At 48.4% G+C, this 21,453-nt stretch overlaps 1 protein-coding gene across 3 annotated transcripts in view; it reads right to left on the bottom strand.

The window, feature by feature from the left end:
• The window catches only part of KHDRBS1 (KH RNA binding domain containing, signal transduction associated 1), a 43,928-nt gene extending 24,509 nt beyond the window's left edge, over window positions 1-19,419 (bottom strand). For 2 of the 3 annotated variants that reach the window (XR_010026097.1, XM_063140682.1), the window contains exons 1-2: window positions 18,911-19,418; window positions 3,634-3,758 (exon numbers count right to left, since the gene is read on the bottom strand). Coding sequence is in view for 2 of the 3 variants with exons in the window: in XM_063140682.1 (XP_062996752.1) it covers window positions 3,634-3,758; window positions 18,911-19,238 (453 nt within the window). In the remaining variant the exon portion in view is untranslated. Of the gene's footprint in view, window positions 1-3,633; window positions 3,759-18,910 lie in introns of all 3 variants that reach the window. The other variant, XM_063140683.1, reaches the window with a different exon arrangement.
• Between the last annotated feature and the right edge of the window lie 2,034 nt (window positions 19,420-21,453).

Genomic DNA, 21,453 nt, shown 5'->3' on the forward strand with positions numbered 1-21,453 from the left:
GCAGACAGACAAATAGTTTGAAAACATTACTCCCTTATTTCATTATTACACTATAGTGCAATTTAGCCTCAGTCCTGAACCCATGGTTAGCCAACCAAATTAATTCTGGACTCCTCTCCTCCAACCAATTACCTGCTTTGCTGCTAACTTCTTCCTCCTCCTCTCCAACTTCCCAGCCAACACCTGGGTTAAGACCAGAGGAGGGGGGGAGGGCAAAATTCAGCCTCCATTTCAACACAGTTGATGTAGGTGGCTGCCCTGGGCAAAAACCATTTGGGAGCAGCCAATTTCTCCTGATAAACTGCGCATTTTGCCCCCTGCCTATTTGTCCAACTCCTTTTGCTTTTCCTCAGCTTTCCAGTACTTTCTTCTATCATCATGACACCCACCTGCCTCTCTCTCCACAGATTTTATCCCCATTGTTGCTTGATGCCCTTCTCCCGTTACTTCTGGATCTACTGCAATCACATCCATAATCTCTAGCTCTCTCAATTCATCCAGCTACTTGCCCTCACTAAAAACTGGCTCCCCCTCTCCCAATACTGCCATAATATCACCCTCTCCTTTTGGCATCTCACCTTCGCAGTGGCGGTGTCAGCTACTTCCTTCCCAGATCCTGCCACTTCCATCTCCTCTCCCTAACCTCTTCCTTGAGTCTTCATCGTTGGACTGCCTTCCACACACTGCCTTGCATATTCTCTGGATTTTGTATTTGCCAAGAACTGCTCTGCCCACTCCCGCTGCAGTAGAATTCCCTGTCTGATCATCATTTATTTCCTTCAACTTGTCACACAGTCCCCTCTTCTGTTACCCTTCAATGACCTCTAGTCCACTCATCCAGTGGCTTTCTTAGAAGCTTTGTTGTCCTTTCCCTCCTGCTGCTTTCGCCTGCTGCGCAATTTTAGCAGTTCCCACCTTTCAGTGCATCCCTATCAACTCCACATCTCTGCCCTGCTCTCCCAAAGTGATTCTCATTCTCAGCCCTGGCTATCTCCCTCAATTCAGTATCTTTGTACATGCAGCTGAATGCACCTGGAGAAGAAAAGCGTTGGCTGATTTCATACACCACAAATTCATTATCCTCCTCACCTGCTATGTATCTGGTCCAACCACTCCTCTGATACATACAAGGATACTAGGAATCCTCAGAAATTTTAATGCCCTGCTAACACCTGCCCCACTGCTCTTTTTTCAATTCTAAAATTGAAACCTTCCACTCCGAGCAACATCTCTCACCACCCCACATCCTTCCTGTTGTCCGTTACAACTTTTTCTAACTTCCTTGATGAGTTGATTACCATGCCGTCCTTGTCTAACCCCTCTACACACCTGGCAAATCCCATCCTCCTCTGCCTACCAGTCGCCATCTCTCCTACCATTATCCCTCCTCTCCCGCTATTGCTTCCAAACATGCTCCTGTCTCCCCTATTTTCAAAGGGTCCCTTGATCCATCCTCCCTCTCCAACCAGTGCCCTATCACCCTTCTACTCTGCCTCCAAACTCCTGATAAGACATCCTCCAAGTGTCTCAACTTTCTGACCTCCAACTCTGCTAGATTCTGCTGCCTGCACTCACTGAAGTTGCCTTCACTAAAATCACTTCCTCGTTGCCAAATCTAAAAATACTTTTTTCTTGGGCTCTCTGCTGCCTTCACTACAGTTGATCATTCTTCTATTTGACTCCCTCTATGCCCTAGGTCTCCACAAGTTTATCCTCAGAAGGATTTCTTCCTACCTGGACAATCATTTCTTCAATATCTCCAAAGTAAACTCTCTGCTCTTTCTACATTGGTGTCCCACAGGGCTGTATTCTTAGCATGCTGCTCAGCTCACTATAGACACTGTCTCTGGATGATCTCAAATCCCCATGGCTTTCAGTATCACCTATACACTGACATCCAGCTCAACATATCCCCTTGCCTCAATTCTGCATCTTTTGCCTGGATGTTTCATCATCTCAAGCTCAGTACGTCCAAGACTGAACTTCTCACCTTTCTTCCAAGCTCTCCTCTCTTCATATTTATTGACAACACTATTGTTCATCTGATAGCAGTACGTCCCTTAATACAATTTTCTGGGGAATACAAGTAGAAGGTTGCTATTGCATTTACGTCTTGCTTGTGGGCTTCCTATAGAGATCTGTTTGGCCACCATGTAAGCACAATACTCTTCTTATGTTCTTACCCTATTGAATGGGCATTTACCCTTACCTTCATCTGACCCTTCTCTCTCCTTTGTTCCTCACAGTCAGTCTGTCACTAAGTTGTGTCACTTCTTCCCTTTACAAACAGTGCAAAAATACTGCCCTTCCTCTCTGTTCCATCAGCAAAAATTGTGGTCCATGTCATCTCTTGGTTAGACTACTGCAATCATCTCCTTTCTAGTCTTCCGGTCTTACCTTGATCTCTTTCCCTCTATTCAAAACCATTCACCCTTTTCATCGCTAACTATGTGACATCCCTTAATCCCCACACAGTCTATGCACCTGCACTCCTGGATTAAGCACAAACTTTTCATCCTTCCTTCGAAGCCATCCATGTCCTTGCCCCAGCTTATTTTTCTCATTAGGGATTTACGAGAATTTTGTTCCTGTTCACAAATCATGCGAACGTGGCCTGTCTGGAAACATGAACCTGAGCAAGCGAGAGTGTAACCATTGAGGCATTTTTGCAATTTCCCAACATTGCATTCGAAAGTGCCACTCCCCCACCCCAAACCTGCATTTTTATTCTTTAGCCTAAGGGGAAAATGTGTGCATTTGGGGTACATGCTTAGAAAAGTGTACTTTTTTCTTGCTTGGGGCAAAGGTGGGGGCTCATATTCAGAAGCAAGTAAAACGAGGTGAGACAAGCAAAGGTGAAAAATGGAAAACCTTGACAAGCTTGAATATTGCTTGTTCTCCCATCCCTACCTTTATTAAACCCAATACACCTTGCCCATAAACTCTGTTCCTCAAGCTCCAACACTCCCTGCCCTCTGAAGGTAGTCAGTTCTCTAAAAATACTCTCTCCTTTCTCCCTTGCAGCCCAATGTGCTTAAAACTACCTTCCCGACCACCTGCATAATGCCACCTCTCTCTTCCTTCACATTTCTCCTCAAAACCCATCTTTTCTGTGAAGCCTTTGTCACAGCTGCCTGGTCCTCATGCCATACTGTCACTAAGCCTATGCAACTGAAATAATTGCGTCTTCCCCTGTCTATCGCTACCTCCCCTTTCCCTGTTTTCCCAGTAGCAAATCTGAGACCGTAATTTCCTGAGGCAGGAATCTGTTCTCTTATACCATGCACATTGACGGTGCTAAATTAATAATTAAAAAAAGTTAGAGGATGCAAGAAGAACTAAAGAAAATAAGTATATGTCAATAATGAAAGCTCTTATGAACACAATGACTGTTTAAACTACACACTAAGTCATGGTGGTTAAACATTATGGCTTAGCGTGTTCTGTGAACCACAGCTTAGCATGTCGTGTGGAACGATTCCTAACCACAGTTTAAACATGCTCACTAACCATTTGCTGCAAAAGGGTTAGTGGCCTAACCATGGCTTAGCGTCTTGTCTGAACAGGGTCAATACGTTTCATAAACCTATGTTCAGGTATTTGATAAGGTTTTAGGTATTTGCCAGCCTTCACCTTGGGGTACTGCTTGACGGGGATCAGAACTCGTTCCTTCAGCTTCATATTCTTATGGGAAAACAAGTCCAGATAGGTTTCTTCTTCATCCTTCTTGGATTCACCCTTCTGAACTTTGTCAATTTCTAAAGATGAAAAAACATATTTCAGTTAAAACACTAAATTTTGTTTTACCCTAACAAAGTACATGACATGTGCACAAGCCGAAGCAGCAATGGATTGTGCCAAGCAGCAGCTGGACTGGACCCCTTCCACATTATGCTGGTCTCATGTCCTGTGAAAATGACCCCCTAATTCAGGCTAAGCAAGGGAATTATGGATTACAACTCCCATGTAACATGGCCAATGTTAAAGGATTTGTGTGAGTAGTCGTCTGAAACATCTGGAGGGCACCAGATTGCCTACCCTTGCCCTAATTCATTATTTTTTATTTTTTTTATTTTTTCAGCCAAAAGGCTCTCACGGCGGCTTACAAAAGTATTTCTTGACAGTCCCTGCCCACAGGCTTACAATCTAAAAAACATGACACAAGAGGAAATGGGATTGGGAGGGGGGAGGAGGGGGAAAAGCAAAGTAAATTCAGTCACTACATTCTTAGTTACAAAGTTCAGCATTTGGCATTTGGCAGCAGGAGGGAGGGGGCTCTCAGTTGGAGCTGTACCCAGGCACGGTGGAGAGGTGCCTGGCTGCTGCTTCCTCCCCCACTGGTGGCCTCTGCAGTGACAGTTGGTAGCAGGAGGGAGGGGGCTCTCAGTTGGAGCTGGACCCAGGCACGGTGGAGAGGTGCCTGGCTGCTGCTTCCTCCCCCACTGGTGGCCTCTGCAGTGACAGTTGGTAGCAGGAGGGAGGGGGCTCTCAGCTGGAGCTGGACCCAGGCACGGTGGAGAGGTGCCTGGCTGCTGCTTCCTTCCCCACTGGTGGCCTCTGCAGTGACAGTTGGTAGCAGGAGGGAGGGGGCTCTCAGCTGGAGCTGGACTCAGGCACGGTGGAGAGGTGCCTGGCTGCTGCTTCCTCCCCCACTGGTGGCCTCTGCAGTGACAGTTGGTAGCAGGAGGGAGGGGGCTCTCAGCTGGAGCTGGACTCAGACACGGTGGAGAGGTGCCTGGCTGCTGCTTCCTCCCCCACTGGTGGCCTCTGCAGTGACAGTTGGTAGCAGGAGGGAGGGGGCTCTCAGCTGGAGCTGGACCCAGGCACGGTGGAGAGGTGCCTGGCTGCTGCTTCCTTCCCCACTGGTGGCCTCTGCAGTGACAGTTGGTAGCAGGAGGGAGGGGGCTCTGAGCTGGAGCTGGACTCAGGCACGGTGGAGAGGTGCCTGGCTGCTGCTTCCTCCCTCACTGGTGGCCTCTGCAGTGACAGTTGGTAGCAGGAGGGAGGGGGCTCTGAGCTGGAGCTGGACCCAGGCACGGTGGAGAGGTGCCTGGCTGCTGCTTCCTCCCCCACTGGTGGCCTCCGCAGTGACAGTTGGTAGCAGGAGGGAGGGGGCTCTCAGCTGGAGCTGGACTCAGGCACGGTGGAGAGGTGCCTGGCTGCTGCTTCCTCCCCCACTGGTGGCCTCCGCAGTGACAGTTGGTAGCAGGAGGGAGGGGGCTCTCAGCTGGAGCTGGACCCAGGCACGGTGGAGAGGTGCCTGGCTGCTGCTTCCTTCCCCACTGGTGGCCTCTGCAGTGACAGTTGGTAGCAGGAGGGAGGGGGCTCTCAGCTGGAGCTGGACTCAGGCACGGTGGAGAGGTGCCTGGCTGCTGCTTCCTCCCCCACTGGTGGCCTCTGCAGTGACAGTTGGTAGCAGGAGGGAGGGGGCTCTCAGCTGGAGCTGGACTCAGACACGGTGGAGAGGTGCCTGGCTGCTGCTTCCTCCCCCACTGGTGGCCTCTGCAGTGACAGTTGGTAGCAGGAGGGAGGGGGCTCTCAGCTGGAGCTGGACTCAGACACGGTGGAGAGGTGCCTGGCTGCTGCTTCCTCCCCCACTGGTGGCCTCTGCAGTGACAGTTGGTAGCAGGAGGGAGGGGGCTCTCAGCTGGAGCTGGACCCAGGCACGGTGGAGAGGTGCCTGGCTGCTGCTTCCTTCCCCACTGGTGGCCTCTGCAGTGACAGTTGGTAGCAGGAGGGAGGGGGCTCTGAGCTGGAGCTGGACTCAGGCACGGTGGAGAGGTGCCTGGCTGCTGCTTCCTCCCTCACTGGTGGCCTCTGCAGTGACAGTTGGTAGCAGGAGGGAGGGGGCTCTGAGCTGGAGCTGGACCCAGGCACGGTGGAGAGGTGCCTGGCTGCTGCTTCCTCCCCCACTGGTGGCCTCCGCAGTGACAGTTGGTAGCAGGAGGGAGGGGGCTCTCAGCTGGAGCTGGACTCAGGCACGGTGGAGAGGTGCCTGGCTGCTGCTTCCTCCCCCACTGGTGGCCTCCGCAGTGACAGTTGGTAGCAGGAGGGAGGGGGCTCTCAGCTGGAGCTGGACCCAGGCACGGTGGAGAGGTGCCTGGCTGCTGCTTCCTTCCCCACTGGTGGCCTCTGCAGTGACAGTTGGTAGCAGGAGGGAGGGGGCTCTCAGCTGGAGCTGGACTCAGGCACGGTGGAGAGGTGCCTGGCTGCTGCTTCCTCCCCCACTGGTGGCCTCTGCAGAGACAGTTGGTAGCAGGAGGGAGGGGGCTCTCAGCTGGAGCTGGACCCAGGCACGGTGGAGAGGTGCCTGGCTGCTGCTTCCTTCCCCACTGGTGGCCTCTGCAGTGACAGTTGGTAGCAGGAGGGAGGGGGCTCTCAGCTGGAGCTGGACTCAGGCACGGTGGAGAGGTGCCTGGCTGCTGCTTCCTCCCCCACTGGTGGCCTCTGCAGTGACAGTTGGTAGCAGGAGGGAGGGGGCTCTCAGCTGGAGCTGGACTCAGGCACGGTGGAGAGGTGCCTGGCTGCTGCTTCCTCCCCCACTGGTGGCCTCCGCAGTGACAGTTGGTAGCAGGAGGGAGGGGGCTCTCAGCTGGAGCCAGGCACGGTGGAGAGGTGCCTGGCTGCTGCTTCCTCCCTCACTGGTGGCCTCTGCAGAGACAGTAGGTAGCAGGAGGGAGGGGGCTCTGAGCTGGAGCTGGACTCAGGCACGGTGGAGAGGTGCCTGGCTGCTGCTTCCTTCCCCACTGGTGGCCTCTGCAGTGACAGTTGGTAGCAGGAGGGAGGGGGCTCTCAGCTGGAGCCAGGCACGGTGGAGAGGTGCCTGGCTGCTGCTTCCTCCCCCACTGGTGGCCTCCGCAGTGACAGTTGGTAGCAGTAGGGAGGGGGCTCTCAGCTGGAGCTGGACCCAGGCACGGTGGAGAGGTGCCTGGCTGCTGCTTCCTCCCTCACTGGTGGCATCTGCAGAGACAGTTGGTAGCAGGAGGGAGGGGGCTCTCAGCTGGAGCTGGACTCAGGCACGGTGGAGAGGTGCCTGGCTGCTGCTTCCTCCCCCACTGGTGGCCTCTGCAGTGACAGTTGGTAGCAGGAGGGAGGGGGCTCTGAGCTGGAGCTGGACCCAGGCACGGTGGAGAGGTGCCTGGCTGCTGCTTCCTCCCTCACTGGTGGCTTCTGCAGAGACAGTTGGTAGCAGGAGGGAGGGGGCTCTCAGCTGGAGCTGGACTCAGGCACGGTGGAGAGGTGCCTGGCTGCTGCTTCCTTCCCCACTGGTGGCCTCTGCAGTGACAGTTGGTAGCAGGAGGGAGGGGGCTCTCAGCTGGAGCTGGACTCAGGCACGGTGGAGAGGTGCCTGGCTGCTGCTTCCTCCCCCACTGGTGGCCTCCGCAGTGACAGTTGGTAGCAGGAGGGAGGGGGCTCTCAGCTGGAGCTGGACCCAGGCACGGTGGAGAGGTGCCTGGCTGCTGCTTCCTTCCCCACTGGTGGCCTCTGCAGTGACAGTTGGTAGCAGGAGGGAGGGGTCTCTCAGCTGGAGCTGGACCCAGGCACGGTGGAGAGGTGCCTGGCTGCTGCTTCCTCCCCCACTGGTGGCCTCCGCAGTGACAGTTGGTAGCAGGAGGGAGGGGGCTCTCAGCTGGAGCTGGACCCAGGCACGGTGGAGAGGTGCCTGGCTGCTGCTTCCTCCCTCACTGGTGGCATCTGCAGAGACAGTTGGTAGCAGGAGGGAGGGGGCTCTCAGCTGGAGCTGGACCCAGGCACGGTGGAGACGTGCCTGGCTGCTGCTTCCTCCCTCACTGGTGGCCTCTCCAGAGACAGTTGGTAGCAGGAGGGAGGGGGCTCTGAGCTGGAGCTGGACCCAGGCACGGTGGAGAGGTGCCTGGCTGCTGCTTCCTCCCTCACTGGTGGCCTCTCCAGAGACAGTTGGTAGCAGGAGGGAGGGGGCTCTGAGCTGGAGCTGGACCCAGGCACGGTGGAGAGGTGCCTGGCTGCTGCTTCCTCCCTCACTGGTGGCCTCTCCAGAGACAGTAAGTAGCAGGAGGGAGGGGGCTCTGAGCTGGAGCTGGACCCAGGCATGGTGGAGAGGTGCCTGGCTGCTGCTTCCTCCCTCACTGGTGGCCTCTCCAGAGACAGTAAGTAGCAGGAGGGAGGGGGCTCTCAGTTGGAGCTGGACCCAGGCACGGTGGAGAGGTGCCTGGCTGCTGCTTCCTCCCTCACTGGTGGCCTCTCCAGAGACAGTAAGTAGCAGGAGGGAGGGGGCTCTGAGCTGGAGCTGGACCCAGGCACGGTGGAGAGGTGCCTGGCTGCTGCTTCCTCCCTCACTGGTGGCCTCTCCAGAGACAGTTGGTAGCAGGAGGGAGGGGGCTCTCAGCTGGAGCTGGACCCAGGCATGGTGGAGAGGTGCCTGGCTGCTGCTTCCTCCCTCACTGGTGGCCTCTGCAGAGACAGTTGACAGCAGGAGGGAGGGGGCTCTGAGCTGGAGCTGGACCCAGGCACGGTGGAGAGGTGCCTGGCTGCTGCTTCCTCCCTCACTGGTGGCCTCTGCAGAGACAGTTGGTAGCAGGAGGGAGGGGGCTCTCAGCTGGAGCTGGACCCAGGCACGGTGGAGAGGTGCCTGGCTGCTGCTTCCTCCCCCACTGGTGGCCTCTATTACTTTGCATAGCAATCTACTGTATTTCTTCGATTCTAAGACGCACTTTTTTCCCCATATAAACATCTCTAAAAACGGGGTGCGTCTTAGAATCGCAGGTCATTTATTATTTCTTAGAATCAAAGCTTTTTTTATGTTGGTGGTACTGAAATTAGTGTGCGTCTTACAATTGTTGGCGTCTTGGAATCGAAGAAATACGGTAACTAACAGGTCCACAAAAACAAACCCCAACTATTAGCCTACATGTATTTATGTTAGCTATTTGTGCCTACACTAAATGAGGAAAAAGAATCAACCCTTGATAGTTGCCACCATCAAATATTTACAAAACTGCTTAATAGCACCCTATTTCATTTCATCAAGGCAGCAGGCATTTTGAAACCAGTGAAGTTTTTATCTCAAGTTTAATCTACATTTAAAGATTCCCATTTCTAGGATCTGGTATTTGTTCAATGTTATAATTTGCCAATCAGGACTATCATTTATAGCTCACATGATTTGTCATAAAAGCCCAAGCATTTCTAAGAAAACTGTAGGGAAGATCAGGTCACCAAACCCTCCAAATTGGGAGTCCTTCCATCTGCTGTAATTAATACTACAAAGAAATGTCTGGTGTGAGACCCTCAGGAACTTGATCTTGCTTGCTGGGTTTTTTTTTATGAAGTACTTTTTTTTAAAGGCTGATCCAGCTCTGGTTGTGGCATCAAGTATTTGGAGTTGTGTGCACTGACACTAAAAGTGATCCCAAGAATATAACTGGCAAGCTCGCAATTTGCAACTGACAAGACTGGGCTGTTTTCCAAGCTCCAAAGCCTTCTCTGTGCAGGGATGGATGAAACAGAAGAATTGCAAGATTGCAGTGCTACATGTTTAGATAGGACTTGAGAAGTGGCATTTCTCAGGATGAAAAAGGGAGCGCACTCAAGTCACATAAGTAGAGCACAAACAAAGGTGGGCCCAATAGTAAAAATATCAGGACCAATACCAACATTTGAGTTGAAGGCAAGGTGCCCAAACGAAGTCAAAACTAACTTTGAGCACCATTAAAATAGAGAAGTTGTACTGTGTGTCTTACTTTTCTTTTCTTTAAATAAAAGTGACCTTGAACAGCCCTTTTACCCCCATTTTCAGGCACACTGTTTTAACTGCTATTTATTTATTTATTTATTTATTTATTTATTACATTTCTATACCGCCCAATAGCCAAAGCTCTCTGGGCGGTTCACAAAAATTAAAATCATAGTAAAACTATCAACAGGTTAAAAGCACAAATACACAATACAATATAAAAAGCACAACCAGAATAAAAACCATGCAGCAAAATTGATATAAAATTAAAATAAAGAGTTAAAACAGTAAAATTTAAATTTAAGTTAAAATTAAGTGTTAAAATACTGGGAGAATAAAAAGGTCTTCAGCTGGCGACGAAAGGAGTACAGTGTAGGCGCCAGACAGACCTCTTTGGGGAGCTCATTCCACAACCGGGGTGCCACAGCGGAGAAAGCCCTCCTCCTAGTAGCCACCTGCCTCACTTCCTTTGGCAGGGGCTCATGGAGAAGGCCCGTGCTTTTAACTGCTTTTACTGATTTTAAATTATATATATTTTTAACTTGTATCATGGTTTAATTTGTTTTTAACTGTGCATATTTATTGTTTTATACTGTATGTTTTTATCTGTATGCCGCTCTGAGTTCTTAATGCTATAGGGTGGGATATAAATGTTTTAAATAAATAAATAAATAAATAAAATACTGATTTCCATAGAACTCCCTGAAGCATACTGAAATTTTCCTGATTTAATCTCCCCCCCCTTTTTTTTTGCACACAGAATAAAGGTTTCTAAACCACAAGCTGTTAAACATAGCTAAGGAATTACTCAAGCATAGAAACCAATTTCTTCTGTTAAGAGCTACAGTTTAGAAAAAAGATGCCTCGTCCAGGAGGGGATGAATGTACATGGCAGACACACACAGTAAAATAAATTCTATTTTAAGGGGTTACCAATCTTGCTGTAGCACTCTGACATCAAAATCTCCAAAATAGGGTTGTTCTACTTTCTGCCAAAGGGGCGTTAACTGATCTTGTTAACAGCCTCTAGAACTGAGGTGGGGCAAAAAGGCTGGTAGATGACACACTACAATCTTACTCCCTCACAGACATGCATATGCAAGCAAAGAATTTGGAAAAATTCAAGGATAAACTTCCACAGCTTCCAGCTATGGACATTCTCCAATTCTGCTTCTATTTTTCTAGGCCAAGAGGCTACTGCATTACTCTTTCATTGCTCCAATGAAATGGGGGCAGGGGACGACGACTAGTTCCACATGCCAAAGGGACAATAGTGTTACTTGAAATTGCAGCTGGCATGCACTTCAAACATGATACATTTCTACATGCTTTTGTACAAGAAAGAGCACACACACTATTTTGGATTATCACACTAGAGATGTGAAGGCCGTGAAAAATCACGGTAAAATTGAACAATTTTAGATTATGGAATATTATATTTTAGAATGATGAACACTCATACTGCCACAGTCTCTACTCCCCCACCCAAAAAATCCCCTTTGAGATATAAAATCTGTGCAAATTTTGAAGCCATGAGGGAATTTTTCTTTTTAAACTTCTGTAAGATTTCCAGCAGTTATGTCTTCCATGCCTTAGTGAAAAAGGTGCATTCTTGACAGGTTGGGTTTTGTGCTATAGAATCCTGCGTTTGTGGGCTTGTTCTGATTAGATGCTGTAGCAGTTAATCAATGCTATTATTATTATTATTATTATTATTATTTCCATTTGTATACCGCCCCATAGCCGAAGCTCTCCGGGCAGTTCACATAAGATAAAAACATTTAAAACTGTATACAAGAATTAAAAACCACAAAAACATGTAAAATTCACATACATTTAAAACTACTATAACAACTTTACAAACGGTGAGCCAAAAAACCAGACCCAGTACATATTGCTAATATGGGAGAAGAGAAAAGTCTTGACCTAGCGCCAAAAAGATGACAATGTTGGCGCCAGGCAGGCCTCATCAGGGAGATTGTTCCACAATTGGGAGGCCACCAAAGAGAAGGCCCTCTCTCTTCTTGCCACCCTCCAAAATTACCTCAGAGTAGGCACCCGGAGGAGGACCATAGACTTTGAACGCCGGGTTCAGGTAGGTTCATGTCATCACGGCGTTCTGACAGGTATTGTGGTCCCAAGCCGTGTAAGGCTTTATAGGTTAAAACCAGCACCTTGAATCGGGCTCGGAAACATACAGGCAGCCAATGCAAGTGGACCACAGTGGGTCTTATATGCTCGAACATTCTGGTTCCGGTTATCAATGTGGCCACTGCATTTTGCGCAAGCTGCAGCTTCCTAACCATCTTCAAAGGCAGCCCCACATAGAGTGCATTGCAGTAATCTAATTTGGAGGTTACCAGAGTGTAGACTACTGAACCCAGGTTATCCCTGTCCAGATAGGGGCGTAGCTGGGCCACCAACCGAAGCTGGTAAAAAGCACACCGTGCCACTGAGGCCACCTGGGCCTCAAGTGCCAGAGATGGTTCTAGGGCAGCAGTTCTCAACCTGTGGGTCGGGACCCCTTTGGGGGTCAAATGACCCTTTCACAAGGGTCACCTAAGACCATCAGAAAACACATATTTCCAATGGTCTTAGGAAACTGTATTGACTGAACTATGTCATGTATCATCTTTTGTATTAATAAAGCTATTGTTATGTATTATTTTCATTAGCAAACCATCCCATGACAATGGATCGTGTAGAGAAGAACGAAAATAATTTTATGGTTGGGGGTCACCACAACATGAGGAACTGTATTAAAGGGTCACGGCATTAGGAAGGTTGAGAACCACTGTTCTAGGGGAACCCCGAAGCTACGAACTGCTCCTTCAGGGGGAGTGCAACCCCACCCAGAAGAGGTTGAACCCCCACATCCAGCATTTCTTAATCCCATATGTGAGAAAAACACAGTAAGTTACCCTGCCACTACCACCACATAAAATGGAACATGTGGGTTATCCCACCTATCTTTCGTAAAAATAATAATAATAATACAATAACCTGTTGAGGTTTGGATCTATGGAATTCATTGTTGCTGTTTTTAATAAGGTTCCCAAGTAGACCTCAATGTTACGGAATGCTTCCTCAGCTATAAAAAAACCTTGAATCGCTGCCACCGAAACAAACCCTCTCTGCCTAAAAGAAACTCAGTACCCTGTTCTTGAGATTGACAGCAATACTAGAGAGGTTTCAAAATGAGCAAGATGTTTATTAAGGGGGATTTTTTTTCAAAAGGGAATAAAATGTCGCTCTTCAAATAATAGGCTGAGATTGTGTTTGATATCCAAAACTATAATTTATTCAGACAATAATTACAGATTCACAAACTGCCTCTAGGATCTCAATGGGGTGCCTACAGCCACCTCCAAACTCTCTGTCCCTCATAATTTTTAGAAGAAATGTCTTAAGGAGATTATTATTATTATATTATTTTATTATTATTCAAGGAGGCTGATTGCTAAGTGGACCACAGAGGCATTCTTAGAAAATTACAATGGTGTGCAGCTGGAGCCCAGCACTTCAATTTGATGTGTGCCCAGCCAGAAAAATAAGAAGGTAGACTGAAGGTGATGGGAGAATACTGAAGGGCTACTGCAGTGTAGGGACAACATCTTGGGGGGCTAGAGTGGATGGCAGGGAGTGAGAGAGTCATTCTGCCTGTGCTTTGCCTGGCCTTGTTCATTTTGGTATGGTTTGTTTACATGGTGTGGCGTGTGTTTTGCCTAGCGTTGTGTGTCTCTCTGAGTATCACCAGTCAGCCTTCTCTGAAATTGGGTGTTGAAGCAGAACTCTGTAGGTGCAGAAGAGAGATTCTGTGATTTGGAGAGGACGGCCACACTCCTGCCTTGTATGTACTTGGGCACATTGTTTTTCTTTTAGCTTCACAAGTTTGCCTTTGGGAAATGGGTGTTTTGTGACTGGCTATACACACCATGTCAAGCCATTTTGTGAAGAGGCAGCCCCCCAAGGAAGCCATTTTGTGAGAGCACCCACATAGCTCTAGGTGTGCCCACCAGCCCAAAAATGTTGGAGACCCCAGAACTGAATCTGTTTTAAAATGCTTTTAATTTTCATGATATTTTTGTACAAACCAAGTTCTACATAATACATGTTAAATTTCTATCCTAACGTAACAAAGTGACTTTTGACGTCTAAAGAATGCTATTTTTTTTTCAATTTTCCCCAAAATGTCCAAACTTTTTTCCAGAAAAAAGTTTTCCATGGCTTCAAAATTTCCTAACATTTAACATCTACATCACACATACATCTGCCCCTTTGTAGGTGCTGGAAGGTTATGAGCAATCACTTTTTCTTAGTATGTACACAGTTAGAGAGACATGTGTGAGCATTACACACATTCTATATACAGTTTGCAAACTTTTTCCTATATGGAAGTAATTTCTACATAGCATACTTGCCAGGTTTGACTCAATAGTTATTAACTGTTAACCATTAATAGAAAACTTTCAAACCTGTTAGTTTAAGAGAGCTTAAAGCATCCATAAAGTACTGGGTGAAGAATGCTTGCCTCTTAAGGAAAATCCAAATGTTAAGGAAACCATGGAACTTCCATTAGTTTCTAATAACTAGTCTAATCTTCACATTTTATGGACAAAACAACATAAACACTAGCAATACATGCAACACAAGCAAATGGATTTTACTCTTAAAGAGTTTTTAAAAAGCAAAATATCCTGACAGTAGGTTGTTTGGCAGAAGTAATACAATACTCACTATTACATTTCACCTCCCACTCATATACCCAGCACTTCACTAAATGGGGATAGAACATTGTTCTCTGTGTATGAATTAGCAAGTTCATGCTTCACTTAGATGGCTCCACAAACATGAGTCAGAAAAGGCCTGAAAAAGGCTACTGGAAAAGAGAAACTGCCAGAGGACAATGCTAGTAAAAGACTTAATGCTAGTCTGGACAAACTCTACAAGCTATTAATTAATAATTTTAGGGAAATACAAATGTTTATATAAAATTAAAGTCTTATGGCAGACCTCTTGATCTCTAACTTTTATTTGTATTTTTATAAATATTTTATGATTTATTATGAATTTATGGTAACCTGCTTTGTGAGCCTTTGTGAATGAAATGCAACCTTAAAAAATAAACCTAAATATTAAATAATAAAATTAAGTGTCAAACCTAACTGTTGAAAGATGAGTTACTTACTACATGGAGATAACTATATTGTATTGTATTTGCACTGATCGGCTAAACTAGTGTGATGACATAGAATGTTCAGTCACTCAGGGGAACTTAAAGAACTGAAGTCCAACTTCTGTGAGGGAAGAGAAAGCTAGGAGGTCTATTTGGCCAGGGTTAGAATTTACACAGGAAGGAAGAGGACTGGGAAAAGGCCCCAGAATTATATGTATTTATTTATAGAGAGCTTTAAATCCCCTTCTATTCTGGCTTACATCTAAAATCATAGCTTCATAACAAAACACATATAACAGCAATATAAAAATAAAATATAGAGGCTGTGCAGATAAAACAAAATCATGGGTCAAAAATGTTATTTACCTGGTTAGGCAAAGGCCTCCCATAATAATAAAAAGACTTCACCATCCAGTGAAAAACAGCAAAAGAGGGGGCAACCAAGTTTCCGTGGGCAAGAAATTCCACAATTTGGGTGTGCCTCACTCTTGTCCATAGGAAACACATGGAGAAAAACCTCACCACCAGATTTTAAGAAGCAGGTAGACTGGTACGGAAGTTGAAATAAAAGTACAATGAACTGGAAGAGTGGAATCCAATGGAAAGGTATTTGAAAACATTCTGAAAATGGCAGAGGAGACAGAACTGAGGATGCTCCACATTACATACTGAAGGGACCATGTGCTAATGGGAGTGGAAGAGAAGAGGCTGGCCAAGAAACACAATGGCAGCAACAGCCTGAAAAGCAGGAAACTGAATGGGTGGTGCCCATTCTGTGTGGTTGAAAAAGGGAGGAGCTAGGGATAAAGCAGGATGGGGCAAAAATATACATGTGTTTGACAGACAGCGCAGGCTGTACAATATTTAACAATATTTATGAATCACTTATATTTAAGAATTTTCTATGCGAGTACAAATACAGGTCCTCATAAGAGTACAAAATTACTTTCCTGGAATGCCTGTTGGAAAAGTATATTTTCAGTTGGAGCTGAAAACCTACCGAATTTGCCTGCCGAATTTGTAGTGGTAGGGAGCTCCAGAGAATGGAGGGAACCACGAGTTACAGATCTAAAGCAGTCTTCCCCAAATCAATGCCCGCCAGATTTGGACTACAGTTTCCTTCAGCCCCAGCCAGCATGGCAATGGTTAGGAGTGCTGGGTGTGGTTGTCCAAAACATCTGGAGAGTACCAGATATCTGAAGGAGGCTGATCATAATAGTGTGATCTGGCAACCCAAGGAGTTAACAAGGGTCAAACAGCTATGTACCTACAGTCTAGGTCTTGTGGCAGAGCCTGGAGTCTGGCTATTCTACAAATCTGTGGTGGTAGTTGGACTATTTTTGCAGATGAAATTTATTGTTATTGGAATTTAATGTTTTGGAGCATCTGGAGCGATCCTAGATGAAGATTCTCTACTAACAGGATCCAAACTCTTGTAAAACAATACAAAATGAAACTTCTCAATTACAGAAAATAAAACAGAGGAACAGGCCTTTCATCCTGCAAGATTCAATCAGAGCACCTTTGAACTGGTTTGAAAAACAAAGGCATTTGCTTTAACTGCATGGTCTCTGCTTTCCAAGGCCTTGAATCAAGAACCCTCCCCACCTCATTCACCAGTCAAAAATCTACCATTTCCCCTTTGTTCTAAATTCTGACTAGTTCTTTCCATGCAGTTGGGCTCACTTGATATAGGAAGAGCCAGAAAGCACAGCAGCTGCACTGTGGTGATTAGACACTGTCAGGATGGGGAAGGAGGGTGCTAGTGAGACAAAGACGGCCATTTCCACTCCCTCTAATTCCAGTGAAAGCATGACACTAGGACTAATGCAGATATGCATAGTAATGAACAAGAGGTAGATTGCAAAGCCCTCTGTCTCCACAGGGAGGGGAAGAGCAGAGATACACAGAAAGCTTTGCTTTGAAAGCTCTTCTCTTGGAATAAAACATAAAGGAAAAATCAGAACACTTAGGGAAAATTCCTGGGCCTAATTCTTTAAGTTCACCTCTGACCACCGATTATGATGAAAATTTCAACTGAAAATTCTTCAGAATAGTTACACTACTGCTGCTATTACAGACTTTCCTGGACAGAAAGCTGGTGTGAAAGCTCCAGCTCACCCAGAACAAGAGATGACCAAATGCCTCACGGCACTTTCTCCCCAATACAAACTAACTGGTCTGAAACCTCAAAGGAAAGCCCTCACAGCCTTGGGCCCTTTACAGCAAATTGAACAAAGCTTACAACTCCACAAGAGAACACAGGCCAGCATCTACCTGCTCAGAGGTCACCCACCTTCCAAACAAAAAATATACCAGTATATTGTATAGGTTAAATAACTGTTAGTTACTGCCAGTAACTAAGCCTTAGGAGAGGCATTTCAATATTTTAGCATCGAGACGGGGGAACTACACAAAAGCCGTGAAAGCACCAAACAATTGGTGTTTCATGGAAGGGGTTGTGCTCACCTGAAGACCCCGGAAGGCCAGATTGGGACCCCAGGAAGTATGGATTTGGACCCCAATCTTGAGGTTTCTCACACCCAGCCTACAACATAATCTAAGGAACCAACAATGCCCTTCCTCTACACGAGGGGTAGGCAACCCGGTGATCTCCGGATGTTTTGGACTACAACACCCACAATCCCCAATCAATGGCCATGTCTGGGGCTGTTAGGAGTTGTAGTGTAAGAAATCCAGATAGCATCTGGATTCTTACCCCTGCTCTGCACCAATCCCTCTTCAATATTTACAGAAGCACCAGGGCAGCCCCCACCCCCCATTCTTCAGTTGCACCCTCCTATTTTTCCCACCTCACCAATAATGCATTTTGAAGAAAATTAAAGTGCAGTATCATCACTATCATATATTAAAGAGGTATATAAGAAAGACTTTAACAAGGTAAAGCTTGAGCTTGTACTGGACGAAACAGACATTAGGCAAAACTCTCTTCTACATCATAATTAAAGGTACAAGAGCTCTGAGTTCTATTTGCACGTGATCACTTTATTCAACTACCTGGCGAATGACCAATACTTTCCAATCAAACCTGGGTCTCAGGTGCCCAACATCAAGTAGAGAGGAAATCAAATGATACACTTGGGAACCAGCCTGCAGTGGGCTGCAGTTCCCAACTCAGCACATCCTTAGTAACAAACCTGCCTTTGCGAACATTCCTTGCAACAGCTAGATCTCTATTACGCATCATTTGCACTCATACCTATGGCGAAGTTAGTGAGATTACTCTGAAATCTGTGGGGTGAAACTTCAGTAATTCCAGACTCTGTACCAGAAGGGGAATTTGTCAATTTGGCTGAGATTTAGCCCTTAGACTCTAAACCACAGCAGCAAGAACCCGTTTGACGGTGCTCCACCTTACTCTGAACAGCGTAGCGAGGTGGAGCGTCCTTTTGTAAGAGGCGCAGCAGCAGCTACTTTTAGGCGGTTACGAGGGGCGGGGCACGATTTGGTTAGAATTGGGGAAGAGGCTTATGGATTTCATTTAAGTTCCTTCCCCCGCCCGCCAGTCGAGCTCGGGACTCCCAGGGCCAAATCCACACCACGGCTGAGTTTGGACGACACGCTACTCGAGCGGGGATAGGAGCAGAATGGGAGACAGCCGTTGATTAGCGTGTCGTCCGAACTCAGCCAACGTGTCATGTCATGTATACTGATAGCCGTATGTGCCCTAAGAGTGATCAGCGCCCTTCCGTATCAAGTCTAGATCAAGCTGTGACGTGTTTCAAATGAGAAGTGGCACCGGAACATTGTTAGGGCGCGATCCCGGGCTTGTTTAGACGGAGGGGAAAGACCTACAGCTGCCAGCGTTGGGCTGGGGCGTGCTGGGAGCGGCGGGGCTTTCTTGCTCGCCTCGCGCCCGCCCACCCCCCCCCCGGCCCCGCGCGCGTCCTTCCATCAATCCACGCATCCGGACGGAGGAAAGCATCCGGCACACGCCCACCCCGCCGCGCCGGCCCGGAGGCATGGCTTGGCGGCCCTCCCGCCCGCGCCGGGGCCCTTACCCGCTTGCAGCAGCTGCATGGCGTGGGTGAAGGAGGGGTCCAGGCTGTCCTTCTCGGCCATGAGCTCCGGCAGGTACTTGCTCTCGGGCTCGGCCTTGGCCGCGGGCCCCGCGCCGGGCATCAGCGGGGTGGGCGCGACGCTGGGCGGCGGCGGCCCGGCCGAGCCGGTGGCCGAGGGCGGCAGCAGGGGCGGCGGCTGGGCCCCGCGCACGCCCCCACCCCGCGGCGGCCTCCGCGGGGAGCCCGCGGCCTGAGGCGACTGGAGCCGGGCGGCGGGGCCTGGGGCCCTGCCCAGGCGGGCGGCGGCGAGGTCCTCGCGGCGCTGCATCCGCGGCCGAAGGAGCGGTAAAGGCGCGCGAGGGAACAGGGTTGCCACGCCGACGGAGCGCCGGGGCCACCGGGGCAGGAAGCGGAGCGGGCCCGGAGCGGAAACGCCTCGCGCTGGTCTCGCCTTTCGCTCGCTCGCTCGCTCGGCCCGCCTCGCGCCCGACCACGACCGCCGCCAACCGTTCTTCGACTCAACTCGCGAGTGCGCCTGCGCGAACGTCGCGAAGCCGCTCAGTGCGCCTGCGCCAGCTGGAAACCGCCTCGCTGCGAACAACAACGGGGAGGGGGAAAAGGACGCGCCGAGCGAAGCTGCGCAGGCGCGGCATTCTCTCGACGGCGACGCCGCTCTCATCCCTGCCGCTCGCCATGCGGTAACGCGGTGCGCATGCGTGTAGGCCAACTAGAACTACGTATATGGCCGGGCCCATCTTGAGGAGCACATAGAGATAGGAAAAAGGAGACCTATACAGTGTTGTGGTACTTTGAAGACATACAAAAGTTCACTGCCGTAATAACGTTCGCTAGTCTTTAAGATGCCACAAGACTGTTTCTTTGTTCTCGTTGCAGCAGCCTAGCACTACCCGCCCCAAAGAAAGGCTTTCCTAGGATGGGGATGATGGGAATTGTAGTACAACACGTCTGAGGGCACCGGGTTGGGGAAGGAACTAAGCAGAGGACAACGGAGAAATCCAAGAACTAAGCGAGGAGGAAAAAGGGGGTGCGAAGGCGGCCGCACTCCTGGATTTCCCTTCTGCCCCCTGCGAGGAAGACTCCGCTTCCCCCCTCCCGGGGGAGAACAAAGGCGGTCTGGAGGAGCCCGGATGCTCGGCTCCATGCATTTTCTACCCTCCGTTTCCTTCTATGCACTGAGGCCTGCCTTACTCACGCCGTTAAGTCAAGTTTCATTTCGTGTGAAAAATGTGATTTAGGTCGGAATTTTTAAAACGCTTTTTAAAAGTGGTCCATCAGTAGCGATGCTGAAACATCCCGTTTTCCTCACTTTGCAGCCCTGCAGTGGAGTCCACTGTAAAACTGCAGGCTTGAGTTTGCAGTGCAAAGACCTCTCAGACAAGCCCCCTCCGAGCCCAAACCCAGGACTCAGCTGCGTGCGGAAGCCTTGTATTCCACTGATTTCCCCGTAGAAGAGTCCTGGTTTTATCCCATGCATGTTCATTGAGGCTTACTCCCAGGTGAGCATGCATGGGATTGCAGTCTTGCCATTGGAAAAGTCACATCTCCCCCCCCCACACACACACACAAAATAAGCCCTAAGTTAAAAGAAAAGGGAAAAAAAGACTAAGTTAGAACCATCTTTCTCGCTATATTTTGTTTGGTAGGGTGACCATATTTTGGAAACCAAAGGACAACATGCTAAGCCCCCAAGGGGGCGTGCCCACCCAAACATGGCCTTGGTCTCAGGTCTGATTTCACAGCTCACAAGTAAGACAAACCTGTTCTACATAACATCTTGTTAGAAATGCGATTTGAAATAAAGATTCAAGGACAATGGTGAAAGCACTCTGTTACCTTTATTGATACAGAATTGCAAGTCTGGGTGTCCAGCAAAGTAGGCACACCCTCCAAGCACATGTCAAGACATCTTATACCCTACACCCGGCCGAAGAGGTCCCTCCCCGTCTCGTGATTGGTCAGAGACTTGTGGGGTTACAGCCTATCCCGGCACGCAGCTTTGTCCCGCCTTTGATTACTTGCTTTTTCATTTCATTTAATATTCCACCCATCTCTATTTACTTATGCCCAAATATAGGTTTGATTTATCTGGGCCTACCCACTTTATTGCTCTTGATCATCCCTCCACCCATCAGGTAACCACAAAAGTCATAAGTTCAAAAACAACAAATGTATGTTTCAGTTTTGTCACTTCTTCTGACCACTAGTCTAACCACAAGTTCCGTATTATTCTCTTTTACTTCAACTGAATAGTCTAACGGCGCTTTGCACCTGTTTGGGCCCTTCCCTGTCCATTAATTATGCCTCAGCAAAGATCAGTGTTTCCAGGCTGAAGCTATTTTCAACCATATATTCTCAGTAGCAAGACCCTGCCCCATTGGCCCACACTCTAACAAAATCATAATATACATTTTGGCATTAGCTTTATTGAATATATATTGGCATTAACTTTATTGAATATATATTGGCATTAACTTTATTGAAAAAGTAACATATCTCTTTATTTCTCACAAATCCCTCCTCTT

This window comes from Elgaria multicarinata, chromosome 13 (assembly GCF_023053635.1).
Source record: "Elgaria multicarinata webbii isolate HBS135686 ecotype San Diego chromosome 13, rElgMul1.1.pri, whole genome shotgun sequence".
In the NCBI taxonomy this organism is placed as follows: domain Eukaryota; kingdom Metazoa; phylum Chordata; class Lepidosauria; order Squamata; family Anguidae; genus Elgaria; species Elgaria multicarinata.